This window comes from Henckelia pumila, chromosome 4 (assembly GCF_033568475.1).
Source record: "Henckelia pumila isolate YLH828 chromosome 4, ASM3356847v2, whole genome shotgun sequence".
Classification (NCBI taxonomy): Eukaryota; Viridiplantae; Streptophyta; class Magnoliopsida; order Lamiales; family Gesneriaceae; genus Henckelia; species Henckelia pumila.
Genome location: NC_133123.1, coordinates 77,073,167 through 77,093,820, shown reverse-complemented (window position 1 = coordinate 77,093,820; position 20,654 = coordinate 77,073,167). Strand labels below are relative to the sequence as shown.

The window sequence follows — 20,654 nt, the reverse complement described above, 5'->3', positions numbered from 1 at the left end:
CATCTTCTCCCATTCAATGTGGTAGTCTTTTATTGTTTTTACATGTCCCAATGTCGGTTAGTTGATTTGGAACATTTTTTTATACAGCCTAAATCAACTCAATTAATTTCCCTACTTCTAAGTCAAAAATACTACGAGGATACTTGCCTATTACTTGTAGCAACTCGACTAGGTTTAAAATACTTTTGTCACGGCTTATGGATGTTGCACCCTTGGTACTGATATAAATACCTTTTGTCTTTCTTTCTTTTTTTTTTTTTTTTTGGTGTGACGTGATAACCCGCAGCCAATTCTTTTCCGTGTACTTTGGGTAAACTTTCGAATTAACATAATAACCACTTTGGGTAAACTTTCGGATTAACATAATAACCTGCAAACTACGCTAGTCACGTAAACCACACTGGACAAATCCTGTGCGACATGCTAGTCCAAGAAAGTATTGATAGGAAAATCGAACTCTTGACCTTTGACCAAGAGTTCACCTACTCTACCAACTTGAATACCCCTTAACACACCTTTTGTCTTTCTTTGTAAGTACTTCTGGTGAATTCAAATATTTTTATCTCTGGTTTCTGGATTTCCTGGATAATAACTCCGATTTGATAATATTTCCCATCATCTCGTAAAAGATAATTATTAATTAAATAATAATAAATTTGAGGAGTCTATTTGAATACTGAACTTGAAAAACTTTAGAAAAGAAAAAATTTCAAACAAAAATAAAGACAAATCTTGGTGCGAAAATGGTTGTATTTGTATAATATGTCATTTTTTTTTATACAAATACCTCACCATTCTTTTAATATATAAATAAATTTTAATTTAAAAAATTGCAACAATAATCGGCCATCAAGCTAAAAGATTTTATACAATCTACTCTCAGCTTCTCTCTCGCTCTCGATTCATTATTGTCTATAATTAACTTATTTAAATTTGGTATTACTATCTTCTCATGAATTTATCTTAAGCTACTAATCATATTATCTATTGATCACGTTGTTCTAAGTAAAGAGCAATCTCCTAAAACTGATTTTGATGAAAAATGCATTAATAATGTGCCATATTCAAATGATATAGCTTTTGTCATGTATTTAATAGTTAGCACAAAGCATGATATTGCATATTCTATCAGCTGTTTGAGTCAATATATGTCTAATCGTGGTGTTTACCATCCAAATTTTCCACGGTGATGGTATCGAATGACCTTGCTTTGATCAGAAGAGACTTTGCTACGACATCATCAAGAAGTTTATACTTCTGTACTCCATATTTATGTCTTTTTTCTTGAATGATGACTTGATAGGAACATTTGTTATGGAGTATCTTGACTTCATTTCTTCTCGAAGTTGCCTATAAATTTAGGAGAAGTCAATGAGTCCAGGTGAAGGCAGAGCAAACGCCTCAATGAATGAATCTGAATCTTTAGTGATGGGGACTCTGATATCCCACCGATAGTCTATAGAGCTTTCTACTATATCATTTATGATGTTCAGGGCCAAGAAAAATTTGGGCAAGGCCTAATTTTAGATCTAGTTGTCAAAACTCAGAAATTTTCACAGCCAAGATGCTTCTAGAGATCGGAACATCTTCCAGCTAAAACGGGCAAGGTTGCTACGAGAGGCTGATTATGCATTGCAAGGTTCTCTATATGGCGAAGATGTAAACGTGGAGACTATTCCCATAGGTGCTGAAGCTGAACCACTTGAAGACCATAGCTACTATATAGGATCAAAATGTTGATTCCGCCATACTGATGGGCGGTGGTATGATGTTCTCATTGTTGGGTTGGAAGGCTCTAAACATGCAAAGATTAGTTTCCTTACCCAGACATCGAAGGACAAATTTTTATGTTCATAACCAAAATATCACTTTTATATAGATAATAGATAGATATAGATATAGAATATATTATAAATAAATAATAAATATTTAATGCAAAAACTACAATAATTATTGGTCATCAGCCTCGAAGATTTTATACAATGATACCATGATTGTATTTTGGGTTCTGACCCAGGTAAAAGGTGACTGGGAAGCATAGTCAGGGCTGAGGACTCAGACCTAGGGTGGGGCTGAGGGATGAGAACATGAGGACCCAGGATGACTATGATGAGATGATATAGTTTATGATGAGGGTTGGGGCCTGAGTAACAGGTTGGATTAGTTGTAGTGGTCGAGGAGTACTAGTTGAAGTCTCGGTTTAGGCAATTAGGATACTAACTAGAGGAGTCAAGGTACTTGGTGGAATGGTTGGATGGTCGCGGTCCAAGGGATGAGGATAAAGTTTAAGGAGACTTAAGAGTTGTGAGTAACAAGTATTGATATCAAATCAAATGTGATAATCCTTATCAAGATATTCTCATATGGTTAGATAAAGGAAGAGTCTCGGATCGAGATACACTTGCATTCAAATTGGAAGAAAATCTCCGTATCCAGAGGGCACCTTCTATGGTTTCTTTAAAATACAAAGGTTTATTTTAGCTTAGTGTTTTTCCTTCTTTTGGTGAGCCCAATAATGATTTGTGCGGCAGAAAAATCTTCTGATGCACTCATTCAAGAGTTGTTCCTTACGTGCAGGTTATCAAGTGGATCTTCGGCCAAGACAGAGTGAGAGAATTAAGGGGGAGAGCGATCTAGGTGTAGCTCAGCAAGTGAAGGTTGATAGATCATACGAACAAAAATACATATATAGATATATTCATTTGAGAAAACTCATACTTAGATTATAAGCATGACATATTTCAAAACATAATAATATCATAACATGTCTTATCGTAACATAACAAAAACATCATAACGAAATTTGACATGACTGCACTTAACTTGGCTCGACACTGAAATTCATCTCCTTATTCGTGGCTAACCTTTGAGTCCTCTATATGTAATCCCTCTAAGGGATGAGGTCATTGGTCGGTTATTATTATCCACCGCATCAGGGCCGTAAACTTATCATAGTTCGGAAATATCCTTTCAACTCTTAATTCAAGTCATAACAGTGCCAAAAACACTTTTACAAAATCGTATCACGAATAGAAGTACATAACAAGAATTTCAAAAAATATATATAAACGATCAAAATTTTATAACATTCTTAAGATTTTAAAACGTAAAGCCCACTCACCGAATTATGCTCCAAAAATGTGAGAATTTCATGGCTAAAGTGCTGCTTCAATTACTTCCCATATTTTGTCACAAGAAGAGAAGATAATATATATTCCTAAGAGATAATATTGTTGGACCATTCATTAATGTGAATGGAATTAAAGGTGCTCGACCATCCCTCAATAAATGCCCAGCTAATTGATAGCTCCTTTGTCTGGCTGCTAGTGCTTTGATTGGCCATAATTGATGTGAAATTCCATCTGCCAGCAACTTTTGGTAGTAGCCTTAATGCCTATATTAGGTGGAAGTATTCATTCCTTCTGAAGATATAACAATTCTCTCTGCATGAAATACTTCTGTTCTCTTGCCTTTTGTTTTCTTCTTTGTTTTCATAGCAGCTGCGTAAGCTTTTATATTTCCAGCTCGTGAACCTTGCCTCTTGCATCAGCTCATGCATGCTTCTGCTCTGCTTTTCTCAACTACTGAGTTACTTACTTGTTCTCAGTTTTGAGATTCTACATGATATTGTTGCGATACATCGTCAGTTCGCCGGTGTAGTACCTCCGTGCTAGGTGACTACAAGGTTTCTTCCGTTGTATCCTGGGAAATAGACGTCCGTTGTCATCCTCGAAGCACACGTTGGATGGGACGAATCTGTTTTAAGAAAACTGTAATTTTACAGGCCTCGGTTATGTTATTCTTGATTTGAATGAAAGTTCACGTAATAGTTTTTTACAACAAACTTAAAACAGACTCTCTTCGTCATTCGGTTACGTGAATCAAGTTCATATATGGACGCCTATTTGACTCACTCAAATGTTCCAAAGGTAACTCTTCCTGGTGATGCTGCTACGATGATTCTAAGCCATGCTGACAGGCCGGAGAAATTCGAAGGCTTGAATTTCAAAAGGTGGCAACAAAAGATGTTGTTTTATCTTACCACCTTGAATCTAGCAAAGTTCTTATATGAGGATGCTCCTTAACTTGTTGAGGGAGATGTGCAGACTACTAGTGTTGTTGATGCATGACACCATTCAGATTTCTTGTGTAGAAATTATATAATAAATGATTTGGCTGATTCACTGTACAATGTGTATAGTGAGAAAAAGACGGCCCGAGAGTTATGAGAGTCTTTGGATCGGAAATATAAAACCGAAGATGCCGGGGTTAAAAATTTTATTGTTGGTAAATTCTTGGACTACAAGATGATCGACTCTAAATCAGTGACCAGTCAGGTTCAAGAAATCCAAGTGCTCTTGCATGATATACATGCTGAGGTCATGGATGCTAAGTGAAACTTTCCAAGTGGCAGCTATTATTGAAAAGTTTCCTCCTGCTTGGAACGATTTCAAGAATTATTTGAAGCACAAACGAAAGGAGATGAATGTTGAAGAGCTCATTGTTCGAATTCGTATCGAGGAAGACAACAAGAGTTTTGAAAAACGATTGTATTCTCCAAGTGCTGCTAAAGCTAATATTGTTGAGCAGAAGAAAAATTCAAAGGCAAAGAGATTTGCTGGTGGAGGCTCCAAGTTGGGCCCAAAGAAAGACACGTTCAAAAAAAATTTTTTGGTAAGTGCTATAATTGTGGCGGTCCGGGCCACAAGTCTTCTGAATGCAAGAAACCGAAAAGAAACCGTGAGGCAAATCTCATGGAGGACATATCTAAAGAGGTTTCAAACATGGACCTATATGCTGTCATTTCTGAAGTGATTATGGTTGGATCAAATCCAAGAGAATGGTGGATTGACACTGGTGCCACCCGTCATGTTTGTTATGATAAGGACATATTTGCTACTCTTGATGAATCAGAGAATGGTAAAAAATTGTTTATGGGCAATTCTGCTACCTCTGATATCAAAGGACAAGGAAAAGTGATCTTAAAGATGACGTCTGGGAAAGAGCTGACTCTCAACAATGTGTTGTATGTGCCGGAGATTCGAAAAAATCTAGTATCCGGTTCGCTTTTAAGCAAGCATGGTTTTCACATTGTCTTCGAGTCAGACAAAGTTGTTTTGTCTAAAAATGAAATGTTTGTCGGAAAGGGTTATGTTTGTAATGGCTTGTTTAAGCTCAATGTAATGGCTATTAAGCCAAAAATAAATAAATTGAATGCTTCTATTTATTTGCTTGAGTCTTCCAATTTGTGGCATGGTAGACTAGGATATGTTAATTATGATACAATTCGTAGATTAATTAACTTGAAAAACATACTCACATTCCAAATCAATACACAACAAAAATGTGAAACTTGTGTTGAGGAAAAACTAACAAGATCATATTTTCAAACAGTTGAAAGAAATAATGAACCCCTTGATTTAATTCACACTTATGTATGTGATTTAAAAGGAGTGCCAACATGTGGTGGAAATAAATACTTCATTACTTTTGTTGATGATTTCACAAAATATTGCTATGTATATCTTCTTAAAAGTAAATATGAAGCCATTGAAAAATTTGTCCACTATAAAAATGAAGTTGAAAACCAACTTAGCAAGAATACTAAGGTGTTAAGAAGTGATCGTGGAGGTGAATATGAATCACCATTTGCTGAGTTTTGTACTCAACATGACATCAGACCCGAAAGAACTGCATCTTACTCTCCTCAGCAAAATGGCGTTGCAGAGAGGAAAAAACGCACTTTGAAAGAAATAATGAATGCACTGTTATTGAGTTCTGGTTTACCGCAAAACCTGTAGGGGGAAGCTGTTCTAACAACTAATTACCTTTTAAATAAGATACCCCAAAAGAAGCAAGATAAAAGTCCATATGAATTATGGAAAGGAAGAACACCTTCCTATCAATATTTGCGAGTGTGAGGGTGTGCTGCTAAAGTAGTCGTACCTACTCCGAAAAAGGTAAAGATTGGACCTAAAACTGTTGATTGCATTTTCATTGGATATGCACACAACAGTAGCGCTTATCGTTTTCTTGTATATGAATCTCAAATTCCTGATATTCATAAGAATGCGATAATGGAATCGAGTAATGCTTCATTTTTTGAACATGTGTTCCCTTGTAAATCTAAAGAAGAACCAAGTTCTTCCAAAAGATCACACGAGGCAATGGAACAAGAGGTTAATCATGAGATTGAACCTAGACGTAGCAAGAAAGCTAGGAATGAGAAATCTTTTGGCCCGACACTTTCATGTTGGAAAGTGAACCTCAAAGCTTCAAGGAAGCTATGAATTCATCTGAAGGACCTCAATGGAAAGAGACTATAAATTCTGAAATAGAATCTATTTTGCAAAATCATACGTGGGAACTAGTGGACCTTCCTTCAGGAAGCAAACCTCTAGGTTCAAAATGGATTTTCAAAAGGAATATAAAATCAGATGGAACAATAGATAAGTATAAAGCCAGATTGGTAATCAAGGGTTACCGTCAACGTGAAGGGCTTGATTACTTTGACACTTATTCTCCAGTAACAAGAATAACTTCAATCTGAGTGATACTTGCAATTGCCGTTTTGCGGAATCTTAAAGTACACCAAATGGATGTAAATACTGTTTTTCTAAATGGAGATTTAGAAGAAGAAATTTACATGGAACAGCCTGAGGGATTTTCTGCACCTGGGCAAGAAAACAAGGTTTGTAAATTGGTGAAGTATTTATATGGCTTAAAGCATGTACCAAAACAATGGCATGAAAAATTTGATAAAGTCATGCTAGGAAGTGGTTTTAAAATCAATGAGTGTGACAAATGTGTATACGTTAAGGACACTGAAAATGGATATGTCATTTTATGTCTTTACGTAGATGACATGTTTATCATCGGGAGTAATGATAAGATGATTCAATCCACTAAGAAATTTTTGAACTCAAAATTCGACATGAAAGACTTGGGATTAGCCGAAGTCATCCTTGGAATTAAAATACATAGAACATAAGAAGGGATAGTTCTAAGTCAGTCACATTATGTGCACAAAATACTTGAAAAATTCAGTAAGGATGACTCTGCATTGGCTAGATACCCGATAGATAAAAGTCAACATATTTCGAAAAATCGGGATGAGAGTATCTCCCAATTAGAATATTGCTAAGGTATTTAAGATACACTCGAGATCACGGGCTGCACTATACAAGATATCCTGATGTTATTGAAGGATACACTGATGCAAACTGGATATCTGATATGAAAGACTCAAAATCTACAAGTGGATTTGTATTCACTTTAGGAGGTGCAGCAATTGCTTGGAAATCTTCTAAACAAACTGTAATAGCCAGATACATGATGAAATCTTAATTTATTGCACTTGATAAGTGTTCTGAAGAGGCTGAATGGTTGCGTCTATTCTTAGAAGATGTTCCAAGATGGGTGAAACCTGTACCGGCTATTTGCATTCATTGTGACAGCCAATCTGCGATCGGAAGGGCACAAAACAAAATGTATAATGGAAAGTCTAGACATATACGTCGTAGACACAATACCATTAGACAACTACTCTCAACTGGAGTTATCTCTATTGACTATGTAAAGTCAAAGGATAATATAGCGGATCCGCTAACCAAATGGTTAAACAGAGAGTTAGTTGTAAAATTATCAAAAGGAATGAGACTGAAGCCAATGGAATAACTCGGTGAGAAGGAAAACCCAACCTATGCTGACTGGAGATTCCAAGAACTTGGTTCAATGGGACAACCTAATCGCACTGGTTTAGTAGATCACTGTGGGGGTTAAACTCATCCTATTCCTATTATAAACAGTGAATGCTGAGAATAAACATATAGTTTTTAATGATTTTGATGGAATTAAACTTAGAATCACCTATGTGAAAGAGAAGTGGGGCCGCTTCGAAGGAATTGCAAGGCGCAATTCTAGACCCTTTCACAGAACCAGGAAAATGTTCATGACCAAAACGAACACGATCATGAGAAGGGAATTGTATCAGGAAGATTCCTGTGTGAAGTATATTCTAATTTACTAAATCGGCTGTGTAGTAGCCCGAACCCTAATTGAGTAATTAAAGGATTAATGCTAATTAAATAAATTGGGGATTGGACGGATCGAAAGCTCCGAAGGGACGATCGGAAGCTCCGATCGGGATCGGAAGCTCTGATGAGGATCGGAGGCACCGATGATATTACGTCATCCATGATGTGTGGCTGGATCGGAAGCTCCGATCAGGACCGGAGGCTCCGATCACCCCTATCCGGAGTCAACAAGTGATATTTTGACACGTGGCAGATCAGGATCTTTGGAAGCTCTGATGGCAGGATCGGACGTTCCGATCGAGGTTCGGACGTTCCGATCGAGGATCGGAGGCTCCGATCGTTGTCTATAAATAGAAGGCCGAGACTTCATTTCTCCTTGCCAATTCCGGATTTCCTCTCTATTTCTAGTCATATTCGAGCTGTTCTAGTCTTCTTAGGCTTGGTCCGGAGGTCGGAGAGGCGTTCGGTAGTCGTAGCGGAGTTGTGCCCAAGTTCTGGAGGCATCGACATCAAAGGGCTAACGACGGACGAAGGTATAGCTTTTGCTTCCTATAAATATTTAGGAGTATGCAATAGCTTAGTTAAGGCTTTTAGAGCACTGTAATGATAGTGGTATCATTTCGCTGTGTAGGCGGACTTTAGGCTTGGACTTAGAGCTGGTAGTGCCTACCTGGTATTTGAGGTACGAAAGTACTGTTCGAGATATCCTGACTGAGTATGCATGTATTATATGACTGCATGATTTATATGCCATGATATTATGCTGCATTCATTTGCATCTTGTTGTATCTCCTTCGAGATGTCTGTTAGTAGGGTTGTACCCTATCCTGTTAGTGGATGGACTTCCATCGATTTGGGTCCGGTGTTTCCACGGTTATCTCGGTATGGGAGCCACCTCCTGAAGCGACGGCACAACGTGCTACATACCAGGGCCCGGTCTGTCTCTGTTATCTGATCCTTGACCTCGAGTCTATAGGGAGTTCACTTTGCATGCATGTATACTCATACTCTCGCACTGAGCGTTTTATGCTCACGTCTCGTACTCTGTATTTTTCTGGATACTCTATTCCATGGGGCAGGTTTGCGATTGGACGAGGAGGGTGGATCCAGGAGGGGCTAGTCAGTAGTTGGCCAGCTGGAGCTTCGTCTAGGCTTTATTACTGTTGTTTGGGTTTATACAGCTATTCGATTTGGTTGTATATTATTGGATAATTACAGATTCCTTTACTTGGGATTGTATAATGTTATTGGATTCCGTAGTTTTATTCTGATATCTGTTTTATTAAGTTAATTGCATGCATAAGTTCTGTTTAGTAGGTGATCCGGGTAAGGGTCACTACAGGCTGTACAGTTCAAAGATATCACATCTACTATCAACCAGTGAATTATTATGCTTTCACAAGAGAATGTTCAAAGGGTAACTCCTACCTATTCTATGCAGGATTCAACTGTTGAACTTTATCACGTTTATCTTCGTTTATCTTTAAATTTTCATTCATGTGGGGGATTGTTGGACCATTCATTAATGTGAATGGAATTAAAGGTGCTTGGTCATCCCTTAATAAATGCCCAACTAATTGATAGCTCCTTTGTCTGGCTGCTAGTGCTCTGATTGGCCATAATTGATGTAAAATTCCATCTGCCAGCAACTTTTGGTAGTAGCCTTAATGCCTATATTAGGTGGAAGTATTCATTCCTTCTGAAGATATAAAAATTCTCTCTGCATGAAATACTTCTGTTCCCTTGCCTTTTGTTTTCTTCTTTGTTTTCCGAGCAGCTGCGTAAGCTTTTATATTTTCAGCTCGTGAACCTTGCCTCTTACATCAGCTCATGCATGCTTTTGCTCTGCTTTTCTCAACTACTAAGTTTCTTACTTGTTCTCAGTTTTGAGATTCTACATGATATTGTTGCGATACATCGTCAGTTCGCCGGTGTAGTACCTCCGTGCTAGGTGACTACAAGGTTTTTTCCGTTGTATCCTGGGAAACAGACGTCCGTTGTCATCCTCGAAGCACACGTCGGAGGGGACGAATTTGATTTAAGAAAACTGTAATTTTACAGGCCTCGGTTATGTTATTCTTGATTTGAATGAAAGTTCACGTAATAGTTTTTGACAACAAATATATATTTGTATTTTTGTAATTTAGAAGGTGGTGCATAATATAAATTTAAAGTTTTTACTAATTTTGATTAAATGCAAGGATAATATCTTAAACACTAATAATTAGATAGGAGTATTTAGTATGATGGTTGAAATGAATTAATAAATTTGGTTATAAGTTTTAAATATTAATAATTTCATACTAACATGGTAACTAAGATAAATTATTAGTTTAAAAATAAGACTAGTGAATTAAAAACAATAAGTTTTTTTTAAGTATAAAATTTAATGTAAATATTATTACTATATGAACAAGTCAAGAATCGAAATATGGTCAAAAATCAATTTATAAACCTTAATTTTATTTTCACTAATAGATAAAAGAAATTTGCAAACATATTTTTATATATTATATCGTAAATTTGTTCACGAGTATCACATTAACCGATATAATCCTTGGAATTAAAATCCATAGAATATCAGAATAGATGGTTCTAAGTGAATCACATTATGTACGTGGACAAGATCCTCGAGAAATTCAACAAAGATGACTCTGCATTGGCTAGTTGAACTTTAATAGATACGAGTCAATATTTATCAAAGAATCAAGGTAATAGTATCTCCCAATAAGAATACTCTCGAGTAATTAGAAGTCATTGTACTTGATGAGTTGTATAAGACTAGACATATCTTATGCAGTAAGAAAATTGAGTAGATGCACCAGTAATCCAAGAACTGAACGCTGGAAAAATTATCAGATTGTTAAGGTAGTTAAATTATACTCGTGACCATGGGCTACACTATACCAGACATCTCGTTGTTATTGAAAGATACAATGATGCGAACTGGATATCTGATATGAAAAACTCATACTACATGTGAATTTGTATTCACTTTAGGAGGTACAACAATTACTTGAAAATCTTCTAAAAAAACTATAATTGCCAGATCCAAGATGGAATTTGAGTTCACAACTCTAGAAAAGTGTGTTGAAAAGGCTGAATGGCTACATCTTTTCTTTGAAGATGTCCATGATGGGTGAAACCTATGTTGAACATATGCATACATTGTGATAACCAATTTGCAATTGGAAGGGCTCAGAATAACATGTATAATGGTAAGTTTAAACATATCTGTCATAGATACAATACTATTAGTAAACTACTCTCAACTAGAGTTATTTCTATTGATTACGTAAAGTCAAAGGATAATATAGCGGATCTGATAAACAAAAAGTTAAATAGAGAGTTAGTTACAAAATCTTCGATGAGAATGCGACTTAAGCCTACTGAATAAGTAGGTGTGAAGGACTATCCAACCTATGCTGACTGGAAATCCCAAGAACTAGGTTCAACAGGCCAACTTAATTGCACCAATTTGATAGATCACTGTGGAGGTTATCCCTAATCTATACCTCAATTTGATACATTGTTTCCTTTACTGTTTACTTTCGTGATATTTATGCACTCGTAATGTTCACTCTGACTGTACTATTTAGGTTGTTTTCTTAATTTCGAATTTAGTATTTTGGCTAACATCTTATATCAATATTAGTAAGAAAATATGACTAATTATAGATTTTATATCAATATTCTTTAAAAGATTGTATTGAATTTCTTTATTTTCAAGATTCTCAAGATCTTATTCAACCAAAGAGATATTAAATCAATTGCTAAATTTTGAATATTAAATTAATATTTTCCTTGAATATAAACAAATCTTGCATCTGTAATCAATATTTCTTTATAAATATTTATAGACTTTGACATATACATCTGTCATTCAAAAATTTTTATAATCTTAGATCTCAATCATGAATATCTTTATTTTCTCAATATACTAAATTATATATCATATATTTGTCATGAATCTCTTTAAATTCTAAATATATAAATAATCATGAATCTCTTTAAATTCTCAATATATTAGATTTTATCAGTGTTCGAAAACATAGGCGGCCATCGGCCGCACCGGAAAAGTGGTAATCGGTTGCCCTAGGCGTCCTGGCCGCTTAAGCGGCAGTAAGCGGCCTAGGCGCCGCCTAATCGGGTTGTGCAGCATAGGCGCTGCAGAAGAAGATGTAGGCGGCAGAATTTTGTGGAAGAAGAAGAAGAAAGGCGAAGAAAGCTGCAGAAGAAAAAAGAAGATGCAGAGGCGGCTGAAGAATGAAGAAGTTTTATTTAGGTTTTGTTTTTTAAGTTTTGTTTTTGGGCTTTTAACTAAAAGCCCAATTACCTTAAAAAAGTTAAAAGCCCAATAAAAAATGAAAACCAATTTTTAAAGGTCATAAACTAAAGTCCAATAAGCAAACTCAACTCTACCCTAACTTGAAAGATAATGATATATATTAATCTGTAATAAAAATTTGAGCTAGAAAATTTTTTTGAAGGGATTTATGATTATTTTTGTTCATACCGGGGAATCCGCCTAGCGGCGCCTAGAACCCGCCTAGACGGCCTAGGCACTAGGCGCTGGTCGGGCGCCCGACTAGCGCCTAGAGAAATTTAGAACCATGGATTTTATATAAACTAATAATCATCATGAACCTCTGTCTATATACTCTCAATACAAAATCATGTTGTGCTACTTTAAAGTCATCAACATCATAAAATCATGATATTGCTGCCACCATCATAAAATTATGATTTCCATGGGCACCAATTTATAATTGTGTTACTTTTAGAGCACCAATATTAATATATATATATATATATATATATATATATATATATATATATATATATATATCATCACATCTCATAAAATTGACTATTGCCATTTTATATTATAATTGCATCAATAAAACGAGAATTATTTTCATTCTCATTTGTTTACGAAATCGTGCTGATAACGTATTATAAATTTTAAAAAAAAAAGGAAAAGAAAAAAAAGAGAGAGAATTCTCATTTAAAAAAAAAAGAAGAGAAAAAGATAGAATTCATATGGGTTAATACTCTTTACTCGGTGTAATTTTATTTAACTCAATCACCATTTACAGAAGAAAAAAACAAAAAAAAAATATTTAACAAAATTATTTTGACATATTTATTTTGATTACAAATATTTCAAATCTAACCAAATAGGATTATTTTTTTAAACAAAAGCTGCTTATCTTAGAATTTGTAACGTTTATCCAATGTCAAAATCGCTTTTGGGAGTTTTTTTTTAAAAATAAAAACATTTAAAAAGCTGAGTTAATTTAAGTATTTTTTAAGTAACAATTTCTATTTCAGCACCTACCTCTTTTTTGCAGTCTTATCATATCTTTTTTTATATATAAAGAATCTGTCTCATAACATCATCTTTTGTTTTATCAAAATATATAGATATTACGTTTTATTTTTATTTTTAATAAGACATTTCAAATTACAGTTTAGTCCCTTGATAATTCTTTCAATCATGATATTACACTTATTTGAATATAAATAAAATTAATTATAAAAATATTATACAAACATGTAACGCGTGCATCATACACTAATCTCGATAATATTTCCTATATCATCATATCTTTAAAGATGATAGTGAAACAAAGTAGATTTTATGAAATTATATTATAAATTTATATCCATAAAATGAATCAATTAGAATATTCATATATGCCGTCAAAGTACGAAATTTCAATAAATTTCAACTAAAAAAAAAGAGCAAATTGTTTCGTGAGAAGTGAATTCAACTAAAGAAAATAAGTAATAATCTTCGTACGAAAATGGTAAACTTTTATAAAGAAAGAAATTAATTTCAACTAAAAATATAATACCAAATCTTCGTACGAATATGGTAGTATATTATTTGATAAAGAAACCACACCATATTTTAATAAATATTTACTGCAAAAATCTATCAATCTAAAAGATTTCATACAATCTATAGTCTTAAATTCTCATTCTCTCCCTCGATTCAATGTTAAGTAAGATATTAAAATTGTGTACCATTATCTCATGGATATATCTTAAAGTACTACTTACATCATCATCAAATTAATATTTACTTTAAAATAATGATGTTTATCTACATAATATTGTTTAGATTGCGTATAAAACACTAAATAATAAAAAGATAAGTACAAAAATTATTTATAAAAATTTTGTTCCACGTCTCACTAAAAATTACTCCCTATATGAACATTCAATTAATGGTAATTTAGTACACCAAATTCTACATCCATGTTCCGAAAGATCAAATCTTTCTTCTCTGCAAAATCAAACGCTACCGCCGATAAAGAAGGCGGCGGCGGCAAACCAATCCCCTACATACCCATCGATGTCTTCAAAAACCACATCATGAACAAACTCGACGGCGCCACTCTCACCTCCATCCTCTGCGCCTCGCCGCAATTGTTCAACGACGATCAAATATCTGCAACTCCATCTGGCCTTCCACGACCGACCCCCGCTCCTTCTACTCCGACTCCACTCTCTCCGCCGGCTACCGACTCCCACTCACCAGCATATCAGATACGTCTGAACTAATCTCCGCGGTCGATATCTACTACAAGGATCAGGCCCACTACAAGAAATGTTACATTTGCGCGTCGCCAAATGTACGCAAAATACGTCACTAATTGTTTGGCGACGTAGTAAAGCGTCGCGGGGAGGCGTCGCGGTTGCATCGTTGGCAAATGTCAATTTGACCTTTTGGCGACGCGTTATGGACCACGTCACGCAAAGTATGGCATTTGGCGACGTTTCAAAGGGACGTCGCCAAATGTATGTACATTTGGCGACGCCATGAACGCGTCGCAGAATGTATTTATGAAGTGCCGTGTGGGGGTGTTTTTTTACTATTTGACGACGCAAAATACATTTGGCGACGTTTACTACGCGTCGTGAAATGTATTTATGGAGTTCAATTTGAGGTTATTTTTTACTATTTGGCGACGCAATTCAATCGTCGCAAATAATATTAAACATTTGGCTACACTTTAAAGGCGTCGCAGAAAACTACATATATATATTTTTTTTCTTGCATAAATGTTTTTTAGCTTATTAAATATGAATATCAAATAAAAGATTCGAATATAATCAAATTCAATATATGCGCAATTTACTCTATTTAATCAAATGATTTTGTCAAAGATCCACAAATGTTGTCAAAAACATAACATAATTATTCAAACACTAATTAGTTAAAGTTGAAAAAAAAACTACATAGTTGTTTCAAGAGGTAAGAGAAATATTGGAGGAGATCAAGTCGAAGAAGATGCTGGAGGCTGGAAAGAGAAACCAGGAATGACCTGTTGAAGCTGTTGCAATATTGCATCAAATTTTTGTTCATGCTCACTGATAGTCTTTTGTTGCTCACTTATAGTATGTTGTTTCTCGTCGATCATCTGTTGCATACTCATAATTTTTCCACTGTCATCACAATGCTTTGAGTTGACGTTTGTTGCTCTAGCACCACCTACTACAGATAGTTTAGGTAATGGACCTAAACCCTTAACATATTGAGACCGTGAGCCTAATACTTGAGTCATGATATTGAGATCTTTGGGTTGATGCACATTATCGACAGTAGAGGCAGACACTTCCCCTTCTAACTGAGTCGATCGAAGTTCTATCATGTCAGCCTTAAAAGAAAAGAAAAAATTAATACATAAAATAAAAAGATAATTATGGATAAACAAGAAAATAGAATAAACGGAATATAAGCAAAATAAAAAAAATGAAAAAAGAAACAAGAACTCAATAATAAAGGAGATAACTTCCAAAGTTATTTTGTATTGGGAAACATGAAAAGTCTATGGATTTAACTTTTCTGGTCGTGTTTCCTCACGGGAAGCTTTAGGATGAAGGGGTTCATTTGGACTATTATGGAACAAATGTTCTAAGTTCTGCTATAAAGTTTTGAGTAAAATAACTAAATTAAAGAGCAAATGGTTCAAGAAACCAAATGGGTGATGTATTTCTTTCATTTCAACTTTACACATGCACCATATTGGACACTGCATAGTAAAGTACACAATCACATCAATTTTCTGTCACATTATTTTGTCCCTCATTCAACAATAAAATGAAATCCTTAAAACCGTCTAATTTAGCATTACACATTTAGACAACAATTTCTAAGAGTTTGATTCAAACCATGAATAACCACGTCCAGTGTTCAGACCAAACCTTAATGTACTCACAAATCCTACATGCTCAAACATCCAATCCAAAGAAACTTACATGTTTTTGTGCAGCCCAATCGTTCTTCCATTGTCCTCCTTTGTGAAACATTTTCTCAAATGTGTCGACCGCACTTGGAAGCTCTCCCGTCTCAGGATTAGCCTTGAAAAATTAAAATATATATATATATATACATATATATATTATTATACACATTGTATCAATAATTATTGTTTTAAAATAAAACTTACATCATCGTGGTAGTGTTGAACTAAAGTCTTAGATCCATGGGCACCTTCAAGTAGTCTACTAAATCGATTATTGGTATTTTTCTCAGATATTTCCTTTAAAAAAAAATAATGTTAGTGCAATTAATATTGATCATTTATCAACTAATCTAACTATTACTAACCATTTGTTCTTTTTTGCCAAAATAATCACAAAGAAAAACCCAATTCTCTTGGCTTACTCCCTTGTACGGCTTCCTCTTTGGTGCATCTTTATTTTGCAACCCATCGAGTTGCTTCCAGTGTCTCCTCATTTTACACCTTCGATCTCTAATAGTTCTCATTGCAAGTCGCTCTACCTCCGCCTTCACCACACTCGTCTTCGGATATATAAATTTGTTCTACAAAAAAAACAAATCATTAACACGTACACATAATCAAAATAACATAATGGAATATTCCAAACTTACATCAAGACGATCAAAGATGAGTTGTTTGTCAACCAAAGCGACATCCTCCCAAGAAGTAACGAGTGGAGATATTGTATCTCGAACTGTTTGAGCTATAAAGTTATTGAACCATTTTCCAGATTTTCCAACACTACCCCCTGTATATTCTTCAAACTTAACCTCCAATTTATCTACTTTTTGCTTTTTTAATGCCTTCTCGAGAACTATACTACAAGATTCTTGTCTCCAAGTTGTTTGTCTACCTCTTCCATCCCCTTCTAATTCATCCTCGTGAACACCAGAACCACTAGCATTGAAACTAGACATCCTATAAAAACACAAATAAATGAATAAAGTATCATGGAATAAATGGAAGCACGTGCAATTCATGCTATAACATTGCATTTAAATCTTATGTAAAAGTTTAAAGCATGCAGTACATCACCTTTACATGAAATTAATGATTCTTTAAAAGTTTTTTTTTAAAAAAAAATTACACGTAATTATTATTATATATCTAGTCTAGCTACTTCTAAGTGAAGGAATATGTGAGAAAAAAAATGCACAAGGAAAATGTTGGTTTACGAGACCTTCATAATTGCTTTGAGAAGCCACAATTCAACAATGAATACGTTAAGCAAAGTTTAAGTCATGTATGTTAAACTAATTAAATAGTGGGGGGCACATCCCCCAATTATTATAAAATAGGGACTTGCACAGTTATAAATAAGGAAAAAAAAGGAATCATGCTACTTTAATAAGAAAATAAATAGACAAAAACACATTGGCTGCTCCAACATGTTAGTTTACAAATACCGTTAACTGTAAATTAACATGCTACTTCAATAAGAAAACCTTAGCAATCATGAACCCTGCATAGTCAATCATTTGGTTAGTTAAAATCAATTCGAATCTCCAATAATATTACTTAATTAAGTTATGCATATCTTGATGAAGAGGCCAAAAGACATCACATGTATAACAAAAACTTTCTATATTCTGCCAAGCAAGTACGTACATATCCATTGGGAGAGTAAATAAATTTCTTTTACAAGAAAAAGTTTGCAAAAGAATGTACTAGTTTCGTTCTCATATTTTCATGAAATCTAATGATTTGTTTAAATAATTAAAGCAGTAGCTACGACCTGCGATAACAACAAATTATATTAGGAAATAGGAAACAAATTCTTACTTCTTCCGAAGTCGTGCCATTAGTTTCATTCTCAATACTTTCATCATCGTCAATTTCAGCATCACTATCTTCTTCTTCGTCATATTCATCTAATATGTCATCTTCAAAATCGTCAACATCGACAACAAAATCATTTTTATTATGCAACAATTGATCGACATTCGTAACCTCGGATGGTTCGATATCATCTCGATGGAAGCTGACATTCTCTAACTCTGATAAATCTACCACCAATTGCAATGATTGTGAATTAGTTTCTTGCACTACGTGAGGATCTATACCAGTTGTGTCAACATCATTTTCACCTTCAATATTTGGATAGTCCCACAAATTACGTCGGGCATAAACCTGCACCAATTTCCATATCGGGCCATTCTTGATATCATTTAAGTAATACACCGATTTTGCCTGTGATGCAAGTATAAATGGATCATTCATGTACCATTCTGCCCCTGTATATATGCTTGTGAATATATTATCTTCTTGAATTATTCTCTTCCTAGGATCCGTGTCAAACCATTTGCACTTAAATAACAACACTGTGCAATCTTTTAAATAACATAACTCTATAACTTCTTGAAGAACACCATAAAAATTTTGTCCTGCTACACCAGATACAAGAATACCACTATTTTGTGTGGTTCGTCTCACATCTCGTTGTTCCACAAGAAACTTAACGCCATTGATAATAGCACCAGAGTATGAGTACACACTGAAATTGGATCTATTAGCTAATGCATACAATTCATCGGTGGCCTCATGTGATCCAGCTGATCGCATTTCATTAACCTAAAAAAATGTTCGTAGAAGTATAATATGATATTCAATTTGATTTGCAATGACTCAATTCAAATCCTGCCTAATATTATTTAGGATTTGACAAATTTTCATATTGGTTGAACATATCTTACTTACCTTATCCCTAAACCAAATAGGAAATTCGACTTCTTGTATTTGCTCCACATTCCGCACTCCCCTAGCTAGTAGATAACTCCGATGTTCCCTACATGGTAGTTAAAATAATATTATTGACTAATAATATACATTTAGGTATAGAAAATAGTTGAAATAGTTATAATTGACTTACTCAAGGTATTTTTCAACTTCTTGGCAATTATTTAGCACATACCACTCTGCTTTACTCCGTAAAGAAGGTTCAAGAACTTTGACCTCTTTCTTGCCCAAGGGTCGACCAACATGCTTGAATATAGAAATCACTCGAGACGAGCATATGTTAACTCTATCATCATTTCTTTCTGGGCGATTGTATCGGGTTTCGATATCTCTAAAATACATCGAGCAAAAATTCAATGCCTCATTAACGATGTAAGCTTCAGCAATTGACCCCTCTGGACGTGCTCGATTGCTAACATATTGCTTGTAGATACCCATAGCTCGCTCAATGCAATACATCCATCTAAAATACACAGGACCACCCATCATTGCCTCTTTTGGTAAATGAAGAATCAAGTGAACCATAATATCAAAAAACGCTGGAGGGAATATTCTTTCCAACTTGCACAAGATAAGAACTACATTTGTCTCCAACAATTTAAGATCACTGACATTCAAAGTCTTGGCACATATTTGTCGGAAAAAATTACACAACTCAGTGATAGTTTCACGGACTTCTTTTTTCAAGTATGGCCTGATTCCAGCTGGCAATAATCGTTGGAGCAAAACATGACAGTCGTGAGATTTGAGTCCCGATATTTTACCGATGGTCTCATTGACATTTTTTGATAAGTTGGCGGCAAAACCATCCGAAAACTTCACCGATTTGATAAATCGACAAAATAAGTGTCTCTCTTCAGCACTTAACGTATATGTTGCTGGTGGCTTCTTCCATTTATTTCTATCTTTGTAAAGATGCAACTCTTTCCTGATCCCCATGTCTTGAAGATCTAGTCTCGCCTTTTCCGTGTCTTTTGATTTTCCTTTTATGTTCAACAAGGTACCGAGAACATTATCACAAACATTCTTCTCGATGTGCATTACATCCAAGTTATGCCGAAGTGGTAAGTGTTGCCAATATTCAAGCTGAAAAAATATACTCTTTTTTGACCAATTAAGCTCGATTAGTGAACGCTTACGCTTTATACCTCCATACTGCTTATGCTTTTCAGGAAGACTGACATGCACATGTTCTAACTGTGCTAGTATATCTTCAGCAGTTAATTCTTTAATAGGAGATCTTGATTCCACCTTACCATCAAATTGTTTGCTTCGTCTCATTGGATCATTTAAAGGAAGAAAACGTATATGCCCAATATAAGCTATCTTATTCCTTATGCCTTTAGAAGGAGTTTCTTCGTTACAGGTTGGACATGCTTTATACCCTTTTGTACTCCATCCAGACATTAAAGCGTACGCAGGAAAATCATTGATTGTCCACAAAACTGCTGCATGCATTAGGAATATATCATTAGTCACTGCATCTCGAGTATTCACGCCTTCCCACAATTGTTTTAACTCTTCAATTAATGGCTGAAGAAAAACATCCATGTCTTTTCTTCAGCCATTATTTCACACTGAACCT

At 34.9% G+C, this 20,654-nt stretch overlaps 1 protein-coding gene across 1 annotated transcript; it reads right to left on the bottom strand.

Annotated features, from left to right (window-relative positions):
• Nucleotides 1-15,325: 15,325 nt before the first annotated feature.
• LOC140861283 (uncharacterized) lies at nt 15,326-20,622 on the bottom strand. Its single transcript, XM_073264293.1, has 8 exons — nt 19,245-20,622; nt 19,031-19,118; nt 18,116-18,904; nt 17,364-17,368; nt 16,945-17,251; nt 16,660-16,875; nt 16,499-16,591; nt 15,326-15,706 (listed from the first exon to the last, which is right to left on the bottom strand). Exons 1-8 carry the CDS (start codon nt 20,618-20,620, stop codon nt 15,326-15,328), a joined length of 3,255 nt encoding a protein of 1,084 aa, XP_073120394.1. The 5' UTR covers nt 20,621-20,622.
• Between the last annotated feature and the right edge of the window lie 32 nt (nt 20,623-20,654).

Bases quoted from the DNA above. Each gene is read 5' to 3' on its own strand.
- LOC140861283 (XM_073264293.1), bottom strand. From the start codon at position 20,620: ATGGATGTTTTTCTTCAGCCATTAATTGAAGAGTTAAAACAATTGTGG. The intron at 19,119-19,244 runs GTATGTGCTAAA...ACTACCATGTAG, and splicing joins TTACGGAGTAAAGCAGAGTG to GGAACATCGGAGTTATCTAC. The intron at 18,905-19,030 runs GTAAGTAAGATA...ACATTTTTTTAG, and splicing joins CTATTTGGTTTAGGGATAAG to GTTAATGAAATGCGATCAGC.